General features: G+C 37.1%; 1 protein-coding gene across 1 annotated transcript in view; it reads right to left on the bottom strand.

Annotated features, from left to right (window-relative positions):
• Positions 1-21,981, bottom strand: part of USH2A (usherin) — a 507,951-nt gene that overhangs the window by 426,636 nt on the left and 59,334 nt on the right. The window contains exons 4-7 of the mRNA XM_081943929.1: positions 9,262-9,397; positions 6,972-7,035; positions 4,875-5,169; positions 1,453-1,637 (exon numbers count right to left, since the gene is read on the bottom strand). Coding sequence (XP_081800055.1) covers positions 1,453-1,637; positions 4,875-5,169; positions 6,972-7,035; positions 9,262-9,397 — 680 coding nt within the window. The remainder of the gene's footprint in view (positions 1-1,452; positions 1,638-4,874; positions 5,170-6,971; positions 7,036-9,261; positions 9,398-21,981) is intronic.

The following is a 21,981-nucleotide window of genomic DNA, read 5'->3' as shown; positions in this document are numbered from 1 at the left end:
GGAAAATGATTATCTAGACCTGCGCCAGTCCGGCTTCCGACCCGGGCACAGCACGGAGACGGCCTTGGTCGCGTTGGTATCCTGTTGCACTGGCTGGAGGGGTTGGGGGTTTGGGGCACCGTTTTACGGTGGTTTGGCTCCTACCTCTCTGGCCGGATGCAACGTGTGTTGGCAGGGGAGCAGAGATCGGCCCTGAGCCCCCTCACTTGTGGGGTGCCACAGGGGTCGGTTCTCTTGCCACTCCTGTTCAACACATATATGAAGCCGCTGGGCGAGATCATTCGTAGTTTCGGGGTGGGATATCATCTGTATGCTTATGATACTCAGCTGTACATCTCCACCCCGAACCACCCCAACGAGGCCGTCGAAATGATGTCCCGGTGCTTGAAAGCCGTACGGATCTGGATGGATGACAACCAACTCAAACTCAACCCCTCCAAGACGGAGTGGCTGTGGGTACCGGCCCCCCGGTTCAACCAGTTGCTTCCATCTCTGGCCATCGGGGGCGTGCAACTGGCCCCCGTGGAGCGGGCGCGCAATTTGGGCGTCCTCCTGGATGCCCGGCTGTCCATGGACAACCATGTGACAGCCGTGGCAAGGGGGGCATTCCACCAGGTCCGCCTGGTGCGCCAATTGCGCCCCCTATTGGACCGGGATGCCTTACGCACAGTCACTCATGCGCTGGTGACGTCTCGCCTAGACTACTGCAATGCTCTCTACATGGGGCTTCCCTTGAGATGCACTCAGAGACTGCAGTTGGTCCAGAATGCTGCCGCGCGGGTGATTATGGGGAGTACTAGATACTCCCATGTAACCCCTCTCCTGCGCGAGCTGCACTGGCTTCCTGTGGTCTATCGGGTGCGTTTCAAGGTTCTGATTACGATCTTTAAAGCGCTCCATGGCACAGGACCTAGTTACCTGCGGGATCGCATCCTGCCCCATACATCCCTACGACCAATCCGCTCGCACAGAGAGGGACTTCTCCAGGTGCCGTCCACCAAACAGTGTCGGGGGGTGACGCCTAGGAGCAGAGCCTTCTCTGTGATGGGCCCAGCCCTGTGGAATGACCTCCCCCCTGACATCAGGATTACCTCCGATCTCCGCTCCTTCCGTGTAAAGCTCAAGACCCACCTCTTCCAGTTAGCTGGCCTGGCTCAACCATAGTTTATCCCATTGCTCCTGACAGTCTTTTTTAAATTTGGAATTTTAACTGAGGGTATTTTAATTGTTAATTTTAATTCTATTATTATTATTGTATGCATTTAACGATTGTTACCTCCTCCATGTACATGTACGTGTATGTGTTTGTATGTATGTGTATATGTATTGTATGTATTTGTATATTTGTATGGGTTTTTATTGTACGCCACCCCGAGTCCTTCTGGAGAGGGAGCGGCTAACAAATTAAATTTATTCTATTTATTCTATGATTCAATATGAACTTGTCCATACCTAGGAAGCTGTAGACAGTTTACAGAATCTGGATATTGCAGCGATCCATTATTCTCCATTCCAAAGACACTACAGTCCCTCGCAAAGTATTGCCAGTCTTCCCAACCAATGGAGGGTTGCTTTTTTCTTTGTATTCGGATTGCTTCAGGCTGAGGGCTGAAGAACTGGATTATAACATAAAACACCTGCAAATGAACAGCAAAGTATGAATTAATTTGGAAGAAATATTTAAGGTCATATGTAAAATATCCTAAAAGTATATCTGATCTGACCTTTCACTTTGTGTTGTAGGACCTCCTGTGAAGGAGAAGTCAACATGTTGCATGGCAGCCCATTTCCACTGCCAATTCTTCCTGACATCTACCCTAAAGCTACTTCCTTGTAATTTTAACTCACTGGTTCTGGTTCTGTTCCCCAGGCCAGCAGAAAATAAAGCCAGTTCCCTATTCTGTGTGGCATGCCTTCATGATTATGATTCTTTCCTCTCAGGTATCTTTTCTCTGAACTAAACATACCCATTAAATGTTCCTCACAGGGCTCGATTTCCACACCCCTCACCTACCAAGGTTAGCTCTCCTTGGTATCTTTTTTTCTGAAATTTCTTCAATCAGTTATTGCTGTTTCTGAACCATAACAGTAACTTCACATTTGCACTTACTGCACATGTTGACTTAACATTAATACTTAACATTATCCATTCTGACAGTGCAACTCATTTAAATAAATGAGTCATGGAAACCAAGAAAAAATATTGGACACATGGACACACAGACATTTGTATCTGCATCTATCTACATCTATCTATCTATCTACTATCTACAAAAAAAATAAGTTTGGATGATATCAGTTTTGCAAAATAAACATACAGCTACACTAATTATGAAGCAACATGTCTTTTACTTTCCTGGGAGGGGGGGGGAATTCCATAGCATTCAACTCAGGAAGCCTGGATTTGTGTGACTGATAGTGGACAATAGTAGCAATAGAAGAATATATGTAATTTTATATGCTATTTTTGTTTACTGAACTCTGCTACAATATGTGACATCAATGAGAAAATCAGATCTTTCACTATAGGAAGTGGAAATGAAGGACCATCACAAATATTTTTGTTGTTGTTGTCACACGCATCAAACACAGTAACATTATGTTATTCATAATGCATCCTTAAACAATTTTATAACCAGAAGGAGCTCTTCTGGAAAAGAAAAGATTACATCAGTTCTAACAGAACAAGCAAAAATCATAGACTTATCATAGAAAAACTTTCCTAAAGTTAACTACCAGCAAAGGATCCAAATGAAAGTAATACCAAAGCAGGAGGTTCCTCAGCTATCTTTCTCCATGTAATTCTACTCATATGTTCAATTATCATAAGTGAATTCTAGTATTTTATATTCTTGAACATTTATTATACTCTATGCCAGTGTTGGCGAACCTTTTCGGCACTGAATGCCAAAACGGGAAGATGCGCACACTCAGGGGTGTGCTGGAAACTGGAAGAGCAGTTCCCTGGCGTTCATGTCACAATCTAGTCACAAACTAGTATGCCTTGTTATACAAAGCAAAAAAAAAAAAGAAGATAAGTTGATATCCAATGGATTCCCATAACAAAAGTTGAACATTCAAGATTCTAAAATGCACACTATTTTTTAACAAATCTGTTCCTATTTCTGAAGCAAAGGGCTCTAAGCCAGAGGTTTCTTCGTGCATCACAGAAGCCTCTTGTAGACTTTGGAACTGCCAACTGATGCTTCAAGGTGATACAAAGATTGTTTTGATCAAAGCAAAAAGCACAGTTTTTATTCACTGTTAGTGTCAGCCTCGATATGGCTTGCTTGCTATCGTCTGCCATAGTAATGGGGGGAGGGGGTTTCGGTATTTGGAAAGGGAAACATGCTAGAAGAGATGTCTTGGGATGAAGAGGGAGTTTTGTTCTCACCATTTTCTGTTCATGCTGAATGGACTTGTTTAGGCCTGGTCAAGGTCAACCATCTTTGCATACCAGATGATCCAGCCACCTGAATATGTACCCCACATGACATCCTTGGGTGCTGGAGATGGGACATTCAGCTTGGGGTTGTTTGGGGGGGGGGTTGGGGTAAACTTTTGATATGTACAATTTCGTGCCTTTAGCCTCAGATCTTGCTTTACTTTTATTGCTATCAGTTCATATCCAGTAAAAGTACCTTTTCTCTAAAACAATGGAGTTGGGGGGTTTCCTTTCTTGGATTTTAGACGGAGGCATGTCTCATAGTTAGAAATTGCAATGGTTCCAATGTATATTTTTGTACCTTATCCATCATTCCAAGATTTGTAAACTGTGTTTGGAAATACCCAGAATTCTTTATATTTATCATACCACTTCAGTGAACCTTCAGACAGGCTTCAATGAATAATCGGTTGTTTACCAGTACCAATCTGCTATGCAACACTTAATAGCCATATGTCGAGCATCAAGGTTGCATCCCTTGCAATCCAATTGTGCACACAAGAAATTCCCAGAATTATGAGATAGGAATTCCTGAATACACAGAAAATCTTCAAAGAGCTAAAAGTGGTTTTTAAAAAATCATTTAGATTATCTAAAAACCATTTGAATTCCTGAAATATTACATGTAAAGAATAGGAGACAAAAAACATGAAAAAAGTATATCTTTACTTTTTGGGTATGTATAACTTGACTCCTGGCGATTATGCAGACAAGTCCATACAATTTTCTTGCTAACGTTTTTTAAAAGTGCCATTGCCATTGCAGGTAATTGTAAACTTACAACAGTTCATTTAGTGACCATTCGAAGTTACAACAGCATTGAAGAAAAGTGACTTATGAGCTTTTTTTTCACACTTACGACCGCGGCAGCATATCCATGGTCATGTGATCAAAATTCAGATGCCTGACAACTGATTCGTATTTATGAGGTTTGCAGTGTTCCGGGGTCATGTGATCCCCTTTTGCGAACTTCTGCCAAGCAAAGTCAATGGGGAAGCCGGAATCACTTAACAACCATATTACTAAGTTAATAACTGCAGAGTTTCACATAAGAACTATGGCAAGAAAGGTCATCAAATAGGGCAAAAGTCACTTAAGAAATGTCTCAGTTAGCAACAGAAATATAGAGCTCAATTGTAAGTCAAACATTATCTGTATTTTTTTTCCTAGGCTGGCACAAAGTCTCCACTCGGCTTTATTCATAAAGAAGGACTAAATTTCCCGGTGTTTGATTCCTAGCCCAGTGACTTTAACTACTACACCAAACTGTTTGTCATGTGCTTATCTCTCTTCAAGAGAAACCAGCTGATATCAACACAATTAATCCATAATATTGATCAATATTGATCCTTATTACATTTGGAATATCCTTGATTTTTTTTGTTAGTTAATGAAAACAGAAGACAAGAAAGGAGAACTTTAAACTTACCTGGTACTGTCCATTTTCTAAGTCAATGGTGATGGTTACTCCATGATGTAGATGCTCAGTGGTGCTAAATATAGATGAAATCCATGTAGTTCCAATATTATTATCATTGACATAGCTTAAAGGGTGAGCTTCAGGGTTTAGTCTGAGCACTCTGTCATTAGTTGTGTCATATGCACCATTAGGAATGCAATACCTCTGAACCAAAGGATGTACCCTTGGGTGACTTCCAGGACAGCGACATTCTGATTGAATACGAAGTTGAGGAAATTTTCCAGACCATACTTCAAAAATGTCTCTAGAATAATAGAAATAAATAAGAAATCAGTAAGGCACATCACAAAGAAATGAGCAAGGGTGATTTTTAAATGACTAGATACAAGATTATGCACACATGTCCTATCCAAGGACTTGCAGATAAAACCACCAGACTGGTAGGCATTAACGACACAGACTTCTCAACTATGGCCCAGTTTTTACAGAAGGATTTTCTAATGGAAGGTAATTGATCTCCCTTCTAAATATTTTCAAACAGGTTTTAAAGAACTGCTTTTAACTGAAAAGCACAGGTAATCCTCAGTTAATGATAGTAATGGGGACCAGCATTTCCTTCGGTAAGCAATGCGATTGTGAAACACAATGTCACCTAACTGCAGCTGTTAGCAATGGTAATGCAGGCACTCCCCTTTACTATCATTAAGTGAAGATGATAGGTGATTAAGCAAGTCCCAAGTGGATCACAAGTAGGCCAGCAGGCAGATCAAAGTTCAGCATTTGGTGAGGGTGTGGTGGGACCAGCTTCTGCCAAACAAGGGAAGATGTGCAAGCAGCTTGTAAGGCATGCTGTGATCACAATTGGGTGTGGCTGCTAGCAGGCAGGGAAAAGTGCAAACAACTTACTGGAGCAATTGAAGATATTCCCAGCCAGCTTCCCCATTGATTTTGCTTGTGGGAAGCCAGCAGTGAAGGTTGCAAATGGCAATAAGATCATTGCAAGTGTTTGCAACTGTCATAAGCATGGGAGAATTGCCAAGCATTCAGATTCCTACCGTATTGCGTAACTGCAGACGTGCTATGAACTTTGGGCACTGTTCATAAATCTCCTTTTTCAGCACTGCCCTAACTTTAATGGCGTTAAGCATGGACTACCTGAAAATTCAGAATTATTGTGCAAATAATCATTTTAACTTTAGTTGTCCTTTATTGTATTTCTTGGTTTTCACTGAAAAATAAGTTGGGAGTTATTCTTTCACTCAACTGTATTTTAGATTCATTGCTTATTACGTTATTAATTTATTTGTGCACTTTTAATGAAACTTTTTTGAGAAGTTTCATTATCTAAAAAGAGCAGGATAGACACATTTAAATAACTCATATCTAAAATATATTAACACAGGCAGTTCTAACATGAATTTGTGGATAAAAAGATTATAAATAGGAAAGGAAATATCCTTTGCCACAAATTTGTTCCTATGAGTCACTAATTTCTGGATTTTGAAAAATTAATATTTTCAGTAATGCAATACCACAAATCATTTCAAATCATTTATTATTATGTTTCTGCTGTATGAACTTCAAAGCTTTACACAACAGTATTATGGAAAGTGCTTTGTATGTCTGCTACAGATACAGATCTCTATTTGATCTAACCTATTTCTTTTGCTTATTAAATGTAGCATTTTTGACTGAGAGGGAAGGAAGGACTGTATAAAAGTTCTGAAGACAGACATAGGTTTTCCATGTTCTACAACAGTTGACTTTGTTTATAGTGTTTCAGTGTGAATGTTTTACATGAGAATTAGGGAGATGTCATAAAGAAATCAATTATTCTTTAGGAAAATCTCGCAACATATGGATATTATGTAATTGGTGTACAGGGGCTTTTGTTTGTTTAATTTCTTGCTTAATATCTTGAAAGTGCAATTGCTTGAATCCATGCAGCCAATTAAAATCCTTCTTTGCATTCAGGTTGCATGAAGTTACAGTTACACATCCAATGACTTTTTTTAAAAAAACCAAGAAATCATATTGTCTTCGTTACATCTTTTTTTATCTTGATAATAGCATTTTTAAGTTTTGTAAAATTGAGAAAGTCCCTACCTGTTTGTAAGGGCCATTTGGTACAATCTGAAATCTTGCATCCTCCCAACAAATTGCTCTGAACCTGCAAAAATACATTATAAATAAATAATCCAGTTCCATCAACCAGAAAACAACTCTGTGCTGCTTGAGGAAATCTTAAATTCAGCACACAGAGCTCTCTCTTGCACAATTACCTTTTCTGAATGAAACCATCTTGGTTCCGGACAAAACTATGGAGGGCAGTAACTTAATTCTTTTGATTAAAATGATTTATAATAACTTTATGGGAACATTTTGTACCTATCCCTTATCTGATTACAGAGGTGGCAGAAAAACTGGCTCATTAGACAGAAGTAATGAGCTAGTCCATGTGCCATCTCTAATTAGAGAAGAGATATACTGGAGACAACTGTAGCTATCACTTTACGTGATAAAAATTAAAGGTTTATTTTTAACATTTCTTTCTATCTTGCATAAGCGTTCTGTATCTGGTATTCAAAAAAGTGCCAAACACAAGCACTTTGAAACGAGAAAACTTTCAACTTTTGATGTATAGGAGCTCAGTGGTTTTTGAGAATAAATCATACTTTCTTCAGGCCAGATGCAGATATATTTAGGACTCAGCTCCAAATTGCAGTTTGTTCTGGATCAGTGATACCCAGCCTTAATAAATCTGCAGAACCAATTCATCACCAAACAGAATTTCAGAGAGCTGCAAAATCACTGAAACCTTATATTGACAGCCATGGTCAGAAAATGGGTGGGGGGGTCAATCTCGTCATCACCAAATATTCACTCAGGATTACTTCAATACATTGGTATTCCTGAGAAATATTTTTCCCTTACTCTTTTTTCCTTAGCTTACTAAATGAAACTTCCCAAAAGTTTTAATATTGTGTTTTTAACTAACTTAGGAACTTAAATTTCTTATTGCAGAAACAAAACAAAAACAGTTTACAATCCAAACACTTGAGAAAGAAGATGAATGAAGGTATAGATCTTAAATCGCCAAAATCAGTAAAATCACATATGTGACAATAGCAATAGCACTTAGATTTCTATTCTGCTTCACAGGGCTTTACAGCCCTCTTTAAGTGATTTACAATATCAGCATAAGGCCCCCGCAATCTGGATCCTCATTTTCCCAAACTTGGAAGGATGGAATGCTGACTCAATCTTGAGCCAGTCAGGATTGAACTCTGGCTATGGGCAGAGTTAGACTGCAATACTGCATTCTAAACATTGTATCATGTGGTTAGAATGCAGTCATCGTGATAAGATTTTGTTTCCATAATCTATTATTTATCCTCTGAAAACCTGTAATTCTAACCCAATCACATGTAAAGAATACATTAGAATTAAAAAAATAATTCAGTTTTGGCTTTCCAACAATGAAATCTTTATCCATGGAAGGATAGCATACTTGTTCTATTCACTCTTGTCCATCCCTTAAATCAGACATCCAAGCATCTCTCCAAATAGATTTTTGATTGTCTTGAGAAAGCTCTATTTTATCTTGATGGAGTAAGGTGAGTTACTGAGCTACATTATCATTCTATTGATGGCTACTAATAAAAAAAGTGAGAGCCAGTCTGATGTAATGGTTAAAGAATCAGGCTAGAAACCAGGAGACTGAATTCTATCTGATACGGGCATAAAGCCACCTGGGTGACTTAGCCCAATCACATTCTCTCAGCCCTAGGAAGGCGTGAAATGGCAAACCACTTCTGAAAAACCTTGCCAAGAAATCCTCAAGAATTAGACATGATTGAATGCAAGAAAAAAATGGGAAAGGTCATTTAGCCAATTATAGCTATATTAAAGTAACATTATAAACAGAGTACTTGTACCATAAGCAATGAGTAAATTACATGATTATGATTACAATGAATGGACTGTATGATTACACATGTTGCAGCATAATGACTTGAAAAACTGTAACATGTAACAGTGATACCTATTTCATTGGAGCACTTGGTACCATGTCCAAGAATTTTGTAAGATACATCAACAAATTGCAGCTTCCTGTGATAACGTCTGCGGAACTGCAAAAAATTGCACTACTCTGAACATCGTACAACTTAATATGGTATTTGTTTGATACCTAGGATGCTGGCAACAACCCGTACCAACCATTAGCACCAATCAATGATATTTGTGATGCATTTTTAAATGTTCAGTTGACTGAGTTTCATGTTTAATGAATAAAGTATATAATAATAATGTTGAATATTGCATTGCCATGCAATCTATTTTTAGTTATTATTATATGTCTATCCATTCTAGACATTCCATCAAAACCACTCACCATTTAAATTTTGTCCAATTCTCCATTCACCATCAACAGAGGGATCTGCTATTAGCCCTGTCAGAATGCTGGAATCGAAGGCTGTACCATCATCTTCCAAACCATTTATAAAGAAACTAATTCTGTTGTGATGAACCTATAAATTGACATTGAAAACAGTAATCCTACAAGTCTCTGTCAAGTTAGGTTGGAATATACTGTACCAACAGTTTCAACATAATCAAGTAAAGAACAGCAATTTGTATTTATTAACCATTTCCCATTACAAAAATAAATAAATTTATGTATGAAAACAGAAAGATGCTCAATAGTTAAATTAAGGAAGCTTCAAAAGTTCAAAATGGAGTAAAATTAAAAATATATATTTTAGTTTTTCACATATCATATTAATAACATTTGGTACCAGTGTAATGTGATCATCTCTGTAAATATGGTATATCTATATGATAACATCAAAATCTATTAAATAGTATTTATTTATTACATTTATATAGCCATGCATCTCACTTAAAAGTGACTCTAGGTGGTACACAATATTCATAAAATCAAAATATTAAAACAAGTACAACTAACAAACATTAACAATATTATTGGTAACAAATTGGCTGAGAAAATTTATATAAAAGATAATGCCATTTCATTAAATTGTCATATCTTTGTGATCCCCAAGTCTTCTGGCACAAGGATGGGGGCCAAACATGCTTTTTAAAGAGGCAACTGGATTTTTTTTGTTTTTCTTTGAATATTTTTACTTCTCATCCAAGAAGCATCTTCAGTTGTGATTGAATGGTGGGATATGGCATGATTTATATTCTTTGCAGTCATCTGGCCATTAGCACTCTTTCTGAGAGTCGTTGAGGCCACTTGGTGGTTTATCTGTGCCCTCAGAGTCACCTGACAAGTGCAAATGAATATGGAGAGGTTCCACTCAGAAGGAGCCACGAGAAAATATATTGAAGATTATCCTGCAATATTCTTCTACCTCCTCTGAGTATAAGAGGACTGTTGTTGTTAAGCATTCCAGTCACACTTTATGACTTCATTGTTTAGTGACAGAAACTCCAGTTCCAATTGCTATTGTAAGTCAAGCACTAGCTGTGTATCCAAGGATACATTTTCACAATGGAAACACTCTCCCTTCAGAGATGTAATAAGAAGCAATACTCTCTTCTGGTATGCCTATCTTCTATCACATGTTAAAGTCCATGAGTCAAACACAATAATAATTAGCATGATTAGTAGCAGGATATTCGTTTCCCTTCAGCTACTGGTGGTTTTTTCTTTTTCTTTTTTTGCATTCTGCAATTTAGGCAAAATCACATTTTATGGTGAACCTGGATTGAAATCTTCATGAAAACTTGTATTGTATTGTGCTTTGTACAGAAAGCATTAAGATGCAACATTAGAATATTTCTAGCTCTTACTCAAGAATCTGATAGTACTGCCAAATTTATTAAAACAAACAAACTTAAAAAAACAGATCATGATGAATTGGAAAGGAATTGTGAATACTCTTTCAATGGTGTACACTATTAGCCATATTTTACCCAAGACAGTACATTTTACTTTCTAGCACTTTGGGGGGAAGTCATGGAGTAAAAGGTACATTAATTTGTTTAATCCAGTTTAAAATATAGCAATCCCCTTTGAAGTCATTTCAGAATTTAGAAAATACGGAATCTGATATGCAACTTTAAAAGGACCTGATAAACAGAAAAAATACTTGGAAACGGCAATACCTGAACCTTCTTTTACATTCTGTAGCCACCTATTTCTATATTTATTTGGTGTTTCTGATTTTCTCTGGACAAGTTTTTTTTACTGCAGAACAAGCAAAACAATGAGCACATTTCTCCCCATGAAGATAGTAACCTTTTAAACTAATGTTGACATACAGCAGTCAAATTTTACATGTCTGTAGTGTACATCAGATGATGTGTGTTCTAGCTCAGTTGTATTAGCCATCTTTGTCTATGCAATGTAAAGGATCTAAATGGAAGTAAAATATCTCCCAACTAATAAAATAAGTATTAGAAGTCTGTCAACTAAATTTTGCTCCAATAGCATTAGACACTTGCTAGCTAATTCTTTCAGGAGTTCATAACCAAACTTGACTCTCCAACTCCACAAAGCTCTTGAGATTTCCACATTCTCCTTGCAAGATTAGCTACATTCTCTTTTCCATTTTAGAATTTTAATCCTCAATTTGGGGTACTTTGCTCTTCCAGTTACCGTGTTCTATGAATCTTTTTTCCCCCCACAAGAAAATCCAACTTATGTCCAAATTCATTTCCAAGAAAGCCCTATAATAGTTACAATCGTATATAACATTATTTTTCTAATTTAGGATTGAGGTGTGTTTCATGCAGTAAAATTAGTGAGATTATTCACAAATACAATATTGCCATGGTATGTGATATGAGAGGATAAGTGCTGTCTTAATTATGCAAGTAAAGAATAATACTGTTTTAGTGTATTAACAGTTCCTAGATCTCTCTAACCCTAAGTGCAACTTTCTTGTTAACGAACAATAGGTTGATAACTAGGCCCCAATTTTTATATAAATCAGGGAACAAAAGGGGAAATTAATGAAGAGGACTACTGCATATTTCATGCCTCAAGGGGAGAAATCATAGCATATCCCACACAACTTTCTACATTATAGGAACCAGTGAAGATTACAAAAAAAAACAAAACAAAAAATCATAGTGAAAAGATTAGTTGAATGTCATAAAATTAGATGATTTAGTGATAAATGCAATTCCAGAGACACTATCACTCTTAAAAAGTTACCCATGGTGCCTACAAAAATCTACCTTTAAATGGAGTTGACTGCTGGAGATACATTGATTGGCAACATACATAAGTGATTTACTACTGCCATCTTCTGGGATGTGTTCTGACTTCCCATGTAGGCTACAAGCTATATTCCCTGGTGGCTTCCCATCCAAGCACAGATTAGATCCTACTTTACTTTTGTTAGCTAAGCCAAATTCAGCTAAGTGCTACCAATAAACTAGATCTAAATTCAAGACAACTACTGTTTCCTTTCCTCCTGTTTTCTATTTCATATTATACTATAAGCTCTTCTAGGCAGAGTTTTATTCTTTTACATCTAGTAATGTACTGTTCATAAATATATTAGTGTTATGTGTGTGTATAATTCTCTCTCTCTCTCTCTCTCTCTCTCTCTCTCTCTCTCTCTCTCTCTCCACACACACACACAGAGAGAGAGAGAGAGAGAGAGAGAGAGAGAGAGAGAGAGAGAGAGAGAGAATTAGGCACACATATAACACTAACATTTTAATGAGCAATACATTACTAGTTGTAAAAGAATAAAACTCTGCCTAGAAGTGCTTACAGTATAGTACAAAATAGAAAACAGGGCGACAGGAAACAGCAAACAATATTCACACGCTGCTTTCCACAGCTGACTACTCAATATTTACTTCAGATATACAATGAATGTGTTTCTTCATTCACATTCAGAAGCTTACCAATAAGCTACTGGACAAACTGGATGTGTGTTCTGACATGCACCATGATTAAAGCTGAACTGGCCAAGAATTTGGATGCAATGATATATACCTACATGCTAATGGATCACTTCTTCTTTTTTAATAGGAGGTTTTAAAGAGAGATTTTGCTGCTATGGCTGCTGTTTCTACTGTTGCTCCTGCCAGTTTGTAGAAATCTATTTCCATTTTGCATAAACAAGTACTCGTGAGTTTAAAGGGATGACTTGTCTTTTCAAATAGATGCTGAGAAAAGCTAGAGTACTTTAATCTGCCTTGATATCCACTCTAATCAAATCAAATGAGACTGGAATAATTGCATCCTAGAAGTACTGAATGTATGAGAAGAAACAAAAAGGTTATGAAAAGGCAAAAGCAAAAGTGAAGCTTTGCAAAATTCATTTGGAAAATCAGGACATAAGTGTCCAATAGTGCCATTCTATTGTCAATACAGCAGCATACATTTCTGACCAATATAAAAAGCTACAGTTATCTATAAATTAAGCTAGAAATGTTATCATTAATGACTCAAGCAGCTTAGATTGTACTAAAAATTTTAAGGAACAGACTGTGAAATGAATAGAAATAGATATTTATTATGAAAATTTGCTTCCCTGAATAAATAGAACATATAGGTTCTTAGGTTTATTATTATTTCCAGAAGTAGCCAATATGGTGTGGGTTTGAGAAAAAAATATGAATTTATTACATTTCCAATGAAAAATCTGAAGCATATTATCGTTATGGCTAGCAGTATAGTTTGGTTCAAAAAAGTTTTTACATACGAAAAAGAGAGAACATTATCCATTATTCTTCATTAGTTTTATCCATTAACACAGTTTCTTAAAATATGGTCCCTCCTGAGGGACCCCAAGATCCTTTCAGGGGTCCACAAGATCAACATGTCCACAATATTTACTTCACACACACACACACACACACACACACACACACACAGGCACCAAAGCAAAACAAAAGAAAATGTCTTTGTGGATCAAAATAGGTATTCTTGCCATATTTTTTTCTTTTTCCAGCTCAACATTTTTTTATAGTCTGTTACTGTCTTTTGCTGCTTGACTGTTATCATTATAAAAGATACAGGGTTTTTCTACTTTGTTATTTGTAGCATTATCTCATGTTTTACAACATCTTTGCACACAACACGCAGGCAACATGAAATACAACTAGTGGAAAGTTCCCAGTGGTATTAATGCATAAAAAAGAATGTGGTTCCATCTTCACTGTCTTTCCCCAGCCAAAAGCTGATGAACAGCCAATTTTCCTTTATCACATTAGCACAGCCATGAGGGAAACACATTTGTTCTAGTCAGCTACACTAAAGATACTATTACCAATCTAACATATACATGTTTTATATCAGCAGTATTCTCAGAGTATGGGAGAGCCAACAATATATTAACACTAGCATGACAGTTTATTTAAGAAAAGAAAATTGTCTCTGTAGAGGGACAGAAGTTAGAAATGTATGGCTAAAGCTCCGTGTCACCGGCCTAATAAAGGTAATAATTCTTCGGCTTTCTTTATAGCAGGTAACAGTCCAGTGACAGTCCTGTCATATCATTCAAATAAAAATGTTGTCTTTTACAAGTTTAAGTGCATCTTTATTTTTAAGTCAGAATTGAAAGCCACCTTATATTAACTTTCCTTGGTAGGCATATTTGTGCTTTGGGTTGGGGATTAGTGTGCTTATCTCTATTGAAGGCTAATTACAGTAAGATTGAATAATACACCATAGTATCTCCTATCAAGCTCTCTTTTTAATACTGAATCAAGTATTTATAGGGATGAAGCAAACAAAGATGGCTGAGTGGCCCAAAATGCCATGTGTTAAACCAAGGATTACTAGTTTGTTTTCCTTCTGCACCAACTGACCTTTTTATTATTATTTTATATTTACATTTATATTAACAATATGGAAGGATTGCTGGTCTTCAGGTGAGTTCTGATCCTAAAATGGTGACTTGTCTCCATTTTTCAAAGGACAAGAGCCACCAGATTATGATGCAATCTAAGAAAAGGCCTGCAATTCCTTTTCGTCTATTAAGATGATTTAAAACTAAAATAGGCATGCTAAGCCAATTTTCCTACCTTCTTTGGCACAGAATTATTGGGTAACTTCTCTTTTGTAATTTGCTAGTTTTTGACAGCATAATTTTGTTGGCTTCCAGGAACTACACTCATACAAGGCAATAGGCAGGTGCTATGTACACTCCGTAGTCTATGAGGTGCTTTCTGCATTTCTTCTAGTGTAAAAGTCTCATCAGGTGCTGCATATCTCAAGAGATGAACATGAATCAATTCATGAATTCACAGAGTTGAATCTTGGAAGGGTCTTCCAAGCTCATTCATACACTAGTAGGCAACTATTCATGATTTTGTGTATTTCAGACCATTATAAAATCAGGGCTCCATAACCTTACCTATATAGTAACTAGTAATTTTACACATACAGAGGTCCAATTAGGAATGCCTTCCATTTTCAGTATTAATTTGTGAAAACTAGGATTAAAAGGAGCTGCACTTTTCACACCTTCTATAAAGGGGTAAAGCAAAAGGGAACCAACAATCAGTCCATGGAGTACTTGTGTTCTCTTCAGGATTATAAAATAGATGATGTGACCATGAGCTGGTGTGCTAAGAATATTTAAGCTCCATTTAAACAGTTGGTGTAGTTGATCATGAATAAAAATCTGTCAAATCTGTGCAAGGATTGACTCCATTTTTGGACACAATCTGCTCCAGTGGGCCATTTAAAACATTTGTATGAATCATCAATTGCTTTGCCTACTGATTAAAGAAGTGGATAAAACTCTTGAATCTCTTGAATACTGTGGCATGCCTTTTGGATCCTTCCTAATTTAGTTTATAAGGTTCTTTCTTCAAGCACTGGAACATTTCAATGAGTTCTTGGATTATTAAGATTTTCTTTACATAAGATGTTACCCACAAACTTAAAGGCCCTAATCATGAGCTCTTACTTAAGAAGCCATCCCTGGGTCCGAGTTCAACACCTATTGCAGTTCTGGTAAAATCTTAAAGGAAATGGTTTATTTATTACAATTCAGATACATTTTTGGCAATTCTAATAGATCATCTGTAATTGTAGAGATAGGGAAATTGGGCCAGCTTGGAGAAGGCCAATGAACACGATTAGGGAAGACATTCATAAGACATAAAAATAAAAAATGGAGTTATATGTTTAGCCTTTCGGAAAGACAACTACAGGATGTGGCAGCACTCTTCAAATATCTGAAAGGTTAATTGACAAAAGCTGTTCATGTTTGTATCAAAACACAGTGACAAGTAATGAGTTTAATTTACAAGAAGGCAAATTTCAATTACATGTTAAAAAAAGGCCACTAACTAATAGATCAGTTTGATAGTCAAAGAAGTTTCCTAAAAAGTACTGGGTTTTCTGTCATTGGAAGTAATCAAGACAAAAATGAACACACATCTTTCTGAAATGCATTAATCTGGATTTCTGCATTGAGCAGGGGGTTGGAAGTGATATCATAATTACACTATACTAAATACAACTATAATGATTCTATGATTCTATAATCCTTTGGATCCCTATCATCCATCCATCCATCCATCCATCCATCCATCCATCCATCCATCCATCATCTATCTATCTGTAAATATACACACTATATATAAAATTGTGGTGTGTGTATAAATTAAATGTATATAAATTAAAAATAAATTTTAAATTATTTAATTTGGGTAAGAAACAAGCTAGTCTTCAGAATTCAGAAGATATACCTCCTTTAGATGGACTTAATGTACTTTCTACCTGTGTGTGTTTGGATCCCTTTTAAATTATGCATTTTTCCCATTGTACTATTAGCTAAACACATAGTTTTTGTGATTACTGGAAAACCTGCATAGATTTGTTGGATTTCATAATACACCATTTACTAAATAAGCCATACAAGAATAAATATGAATCAATGCATTTTGTGAAATTTTTCATGAAATGTATTTTTTCCTGCTCATCAAATTCGTAGGATCACAATCAACTTAATATCGGTCTGCAGTTTTCTAAATTCAGCATAATACTCCATATGTATAGGTTATGCATGTATTATTGGAGGAACATATATGTAGATTGACCTTAAACTCATCAAAGCATCAGTAACCCACAATCAAACTAAAGCTTAATAAATTTTAACAATGAAAAGATAGGAGAGATAATTTATAAATATGTAATTAAGCATTCTTAATAGGCTTTTCTATGTATGTCATTTTATGCTGCTTATGTAATTGATATTGGTAGAATTATTTTTTTTAAAGACCTTTGTGCTGTATCCTTCCTCCTGTCTTGTCCATTTTTTTTCTTCAGCCCAATACTTCAGCTTCTGAATAAGCTCAGTCTACATGAATAGACACCACATTAATTCCAAGGTGAGAAAACAGATTAAGGTTATGATCAAAATGACAGGTCTATGGCTTCCTTGAATGGCGTAATAGAGACAACAAATCAAGAATATTTTTGATAACAATAGATGCAAGAAAATACCAAAGGTAATAGAGGTGATGAGAAATTAGTGATAGCTCCCTATTATATAATCAAAACATTCAAGGATGACATGTTTTTTTTTAGTCCTCATTATATCTAAATATTAACATTTGACTGGGATTTATTATTTTTAACTAGCTTTAACTACTTGGGTTCATGAAGGTAATCTGTTCCTAATTACATAGATACAGATTGAAGTAAAAAGACAATTACTGAAACATTATTTTTATACTGAAATACTAGCTTCCTGAATGAAGCAAAACTTATTTTGGAAGCCAGTTTTTTTATGAGTTCTATATTATTCAAGAATTCTACAATAAATTACTAAATGTGAATATCTTGATTCCTTTGTTCTTTAATATGTGAAAGGCACTATCAACAATATGGCCACTGACTTTTCAATAAAGCCTAAGACGAACAAGAATTCATAACAATTTATGTTGAGGTATATTTGTCATTAAACTAAATGAAATTTTATATATTAGCATGAAGTGAATCCATCTTCAAATTATCATTCAATAAATATTTTGATGTTTCTGGAAATAAAACAGGCAGGCGTCAAGTTGTACACTTCTAAATCCAAACCAAAATAATGGTGGTAAAATTTAGTAACACTTTACTGCATTCCTTACTCTATCTAAAATGAAATAAATGTGAGATGAATATATTCCATAACTTAGCTGTGCCACATATGATGTGACCTCATTTATAATATAAAAGCAATTGATAGTTTCTTGGCTAAAGTTTTTTGAAGGTAAATGCTATGGGTGCAAAGTTGCCATCAGTCATGCAAGAATAATTCTATCATAATGTTAAATGACATATGCAGGAATAATTTTAAAACCCTTCCACATGTATGTATGTATGTATGTATGTATATATGTATATGATGTATATGTATATACAGTATATGTATGTATGTATGTTTGTATATATGTATATGCATGTATATATATATATATATATATATGTGTGTGTGTGTGTGTGTGTGTGTGTGTGTATGTATATATGTGTGTGTATGTGTGTGTGTATACACACACACATACTGTAATACACACACACACACACACACATACACACACACAAATTCTACATGTGTATGCTCATGAAAACCACTGAATCAATAACTAAATTATAAAAAAAGCAAGGGGGTGCTTAAAAATGCAGAAAAAATAACTTATGTACCAAGGAAAAGAGGTTAAATGCAGTAAGTACAATACCATCTGATATTCTCTTCCTCGAGGCTTTGCTTTAGACGTGCAATGGTTAATTACATCAAAGGATAAGAACTCAATGGTTATGGGTCAATGAACCGTGTAGGGGTTAATAAGGCAGTGGTCACAGGTAAAAATGAGTTTGCTGGTATCGTAATCTCTCATTCCAGTATTATAAATAGTAATGGTTTTCTCCCAGTGAGGGCAGGAGAGTTTTTATTAGAACACCCGTATGAATGCATGCAGGGGAAAAGGGCAATTATCTTGTTTCTTTTTTTCCTTTTCTTTTGGAAAGAATTCTTCAGAAATATAACGTCTCTTTTTAGTACAATGGTATACATTAAGATAGGCTTATTTTTCCTGATCTTTAACTGTGCATATATTTTCTAACTTTAAAGTGAGAAAAGTATGGTGTATTTCCCAGTTAATTTATAAGAAGGAGGGAGACATCATAAGGTTAGGAAGAGAACAAGAACAGTAAGAGTAAAGGTCCAGTTCAGGAAATTATATTGGTTGTCCACTTTATTTTCTATGCAAATAAAGTATCTAATTTTGGACAAAATGCCAACTTAATATGATATAAAGAATGGAGTCAGCAGATAGATCATTCATGGTTGGAGCATAGTGAAAGAGGCATAGCATTGTTAGTGGAACGATCAAAGAAAACAGGCTAAAAAGCAGAGCAAAGGAAGGAGGAACAAAGTGGTGAAAACAGAATAACAAGAGTTGGAAGGGACCTCAGTCCAACTCCCTGCTCAGGCAGGAGCACCTATACCAGTGATGGCAAATCTATGGCATGCGTGCCACAGGTGGCACATGGAGTCATTTGTCAGGGCACGCGAGGCGCTGAGCTCACACTTTTTTAAAGTCGTTTTTTGCCCTCCCCAGGCTCCAGAGGCTTTATAGGAGCCTAGGGGGGCGGGGTGAAAAGAGCCTTCTCCCCTCCCCTGGAGGCCCTCCAGAGGCTTCATGAGCTTCCCTGAAGCCTCCAGAGCGCAAACAAACGGCCCTACGGGCAAACCAGAAGTTCAGGAATGGACTTCCTGTTTGCTCGGAGGGTCATTTTGACTGCTCCGGAGGCTTCAGGGAAGCCTCCTGAAGGTCCCTGAAGCCTCCGGAGGGCTTCCGGGGAGGCGGAGGAGGCTGTTTTCGCCCTCCCCATGCTCCTATAAAGCCTCTGGAGCCTGGGGAGGGCGAAAAAAGCATGCAAAAATGGGGAGTCACGCCTGTAGTGTGCGCATGTGCACTGGGTTGTTCATTGCATTATGTGTGTGGCACGCATGCACACAACCCCTCTGCACTCCCCCCACTTATGGCACGTGAGCCAAAAAAGGTTCGCCATCGCTGACCTATACCATTTCAGACAAATGGTTGTCCAATCTTCTTAAAAACATCCAGTGTTGGAGCACCCACAGCTTGCAGAGGCAACCCGTTCCACTGATTAATTGTTCTAACTGTCAGGAAACTCCTCCTTAATTCTAGGTTGGTTCTTTCCTTGATTAATTTCCATCCATTGCTTCTTGTCCTGCCTTCAGGTGCTTTGGTGAATAGGATGACCCCCCTCTTCTTTATGTAACAAGTTTATGCTACCTAAAAGAAGTCCATTAGTTAGGCCACTCGGCATAAGTCTTTCTGAATCTGATATGGAGAATATTCTTATCACCAAATCCAGAAGAATATAACTTTAATTAATTTAACCAATTTTGTTGTCTACGTGATGTACAATGACAAAAAAGGCTATTCTACTAATTCTCCAGTGAACTGTATCTCTTATTAGCTATAAGGCATAAACATGTTTTTTGAGACTGGCTCATATGCACTGTCATGACCCAGGGCTGGGCACCGATGCAACACAGCAGGAAAGAAAGTTTAACTCCCTTTATTACTCCAACTTTCCCCCAAAAGTCCCACTGTTCACTGCAAGTCCATGAGCAAAAGTCTAAGCATGCACCTCCAATAGTTCTTGGCTGCTATTAGTCCAGAAGAGCAGCACAGTTCTGAGAGCAGTTAAAGTTCAGGGAATTTGGTTCCAAGGAGTCCTTGTCACAGGAAGAGTTCACTGGGACTACAGAACAACCTGGAGCAGAACTGTGTCTCTGTGAACTTGCAAATAGCCAGGCCAGGCCAGGCAAGCAAGGTAAGCAGAGCAAGTCACAGCAACATATCCAGGTATCGGTAATAGCATATGAGACTGGAGAAAGGCCATGCTTGTTCCCAACAAATGCCCCTTGTCTATTTAAATCTCATCTCCAGATGAGCCTTGTGAAGAGGGGGTGGGGCACCCTCCTCCCAAGAAGTCAGGTCGCCTGCACTGATCCTGCCTCCTCTCCAGTCTCTCTCTTCAGGGATGGGGGGGGGGAGGTAATTGCTTATCGCTGGAGCTCCATCGCTCTGCTCCACTGTCTCTCCTCTCCTCCCCTTTTGCTTGGTTATCCTGTGCCCTCTTTCCTTTGCTGGCGACCCTTCCCAAGCCTAAGGGATGGGAGGCTACTTCATCCTGCTCCTCTGGTCATTCTTTCATCGGTCTTAGCTCTGCCTTGTTCTCCTCCGACCCAGGCTCCAATGGGACCATGACATGCAGGTTGAATGGTTGGAGTAAAATAAATATACCCCACACCAACACTCACCCAAAGCTGGTTAGTTAGGTAATTAGTTAGTTAGTTGTTCCTGCTTATAAACCTTAAAAGGGGAAAGTTAATGTCAATGATGGTGAACAACTTGGTCAAAGTTCAGTCTAGTACTCTAACTGTAGCTCTGTGACCACACAAAGGAAATTTCACACCTAACAACATTTATCATATTTTCTTATATTTACAATTCTGTTTTCTCGGATGTACATTTCAGTTATCTTTCTTCCCTATGAATACACAAACTTCTCTATGAACTGAATGTAAATACCAACATAAATCGTAGTCTTGATGTATAAGCATTTCAGTTCAAAGTGATAAGGAATATTTGCTGTACTAGTCAATGGCTCTCTGAAGAAGCCTTTTCCTGGGATCACATGGTAGCTGCAATCCCAGAAAAGGATGCGTTTGAGTGAAGGAGGAATTAAAGCAACACAATATCATCACATCCATTTAATTAAGGCCTTCTGAATGCCAGCATGCATCTACCATGAGAAATCAAGAAAAGATACAACTTTGAATTTAAAGAGATATACATTTTTGGTACTCAATATATATTGAAGATTCAATTTGAATCCAATTCAGTTGTAAAGGTTCAAATGTGACCTCAAAAACATGGTATACAAGACATAGTTAAACTATCAAATTTTAAAATAAAGATAAATTTTAATGGACTGAAAGGCCACAAGATCACACGTTGCTAGAGGCATACATAAAATTAGCAGCAAATGGAAATCCAGATTTTCCCACATTTTCTATTTCAGCACACAATGCTTTCCTTACAGTGGAACATTTAAATAACCTTAAGTGTGAGGAGATGA

This window comes from Natrix helvetica, assembly GCF_964273705.1.
Source record: "Natrix helvetica genome assembly, chromosome: 2".
NCBI classification, from domain to species: domain Eukaryota; kingdom Metazoa; phylum Chordata; class Lepidosauria; order Squamata; family Natricidae; genus Natrix; species Natrix helvetica.
Note: the sequence above shows the minus strand (reverse complement) of the source record. Positions and strands in the feature narration are given on the sequence as shown.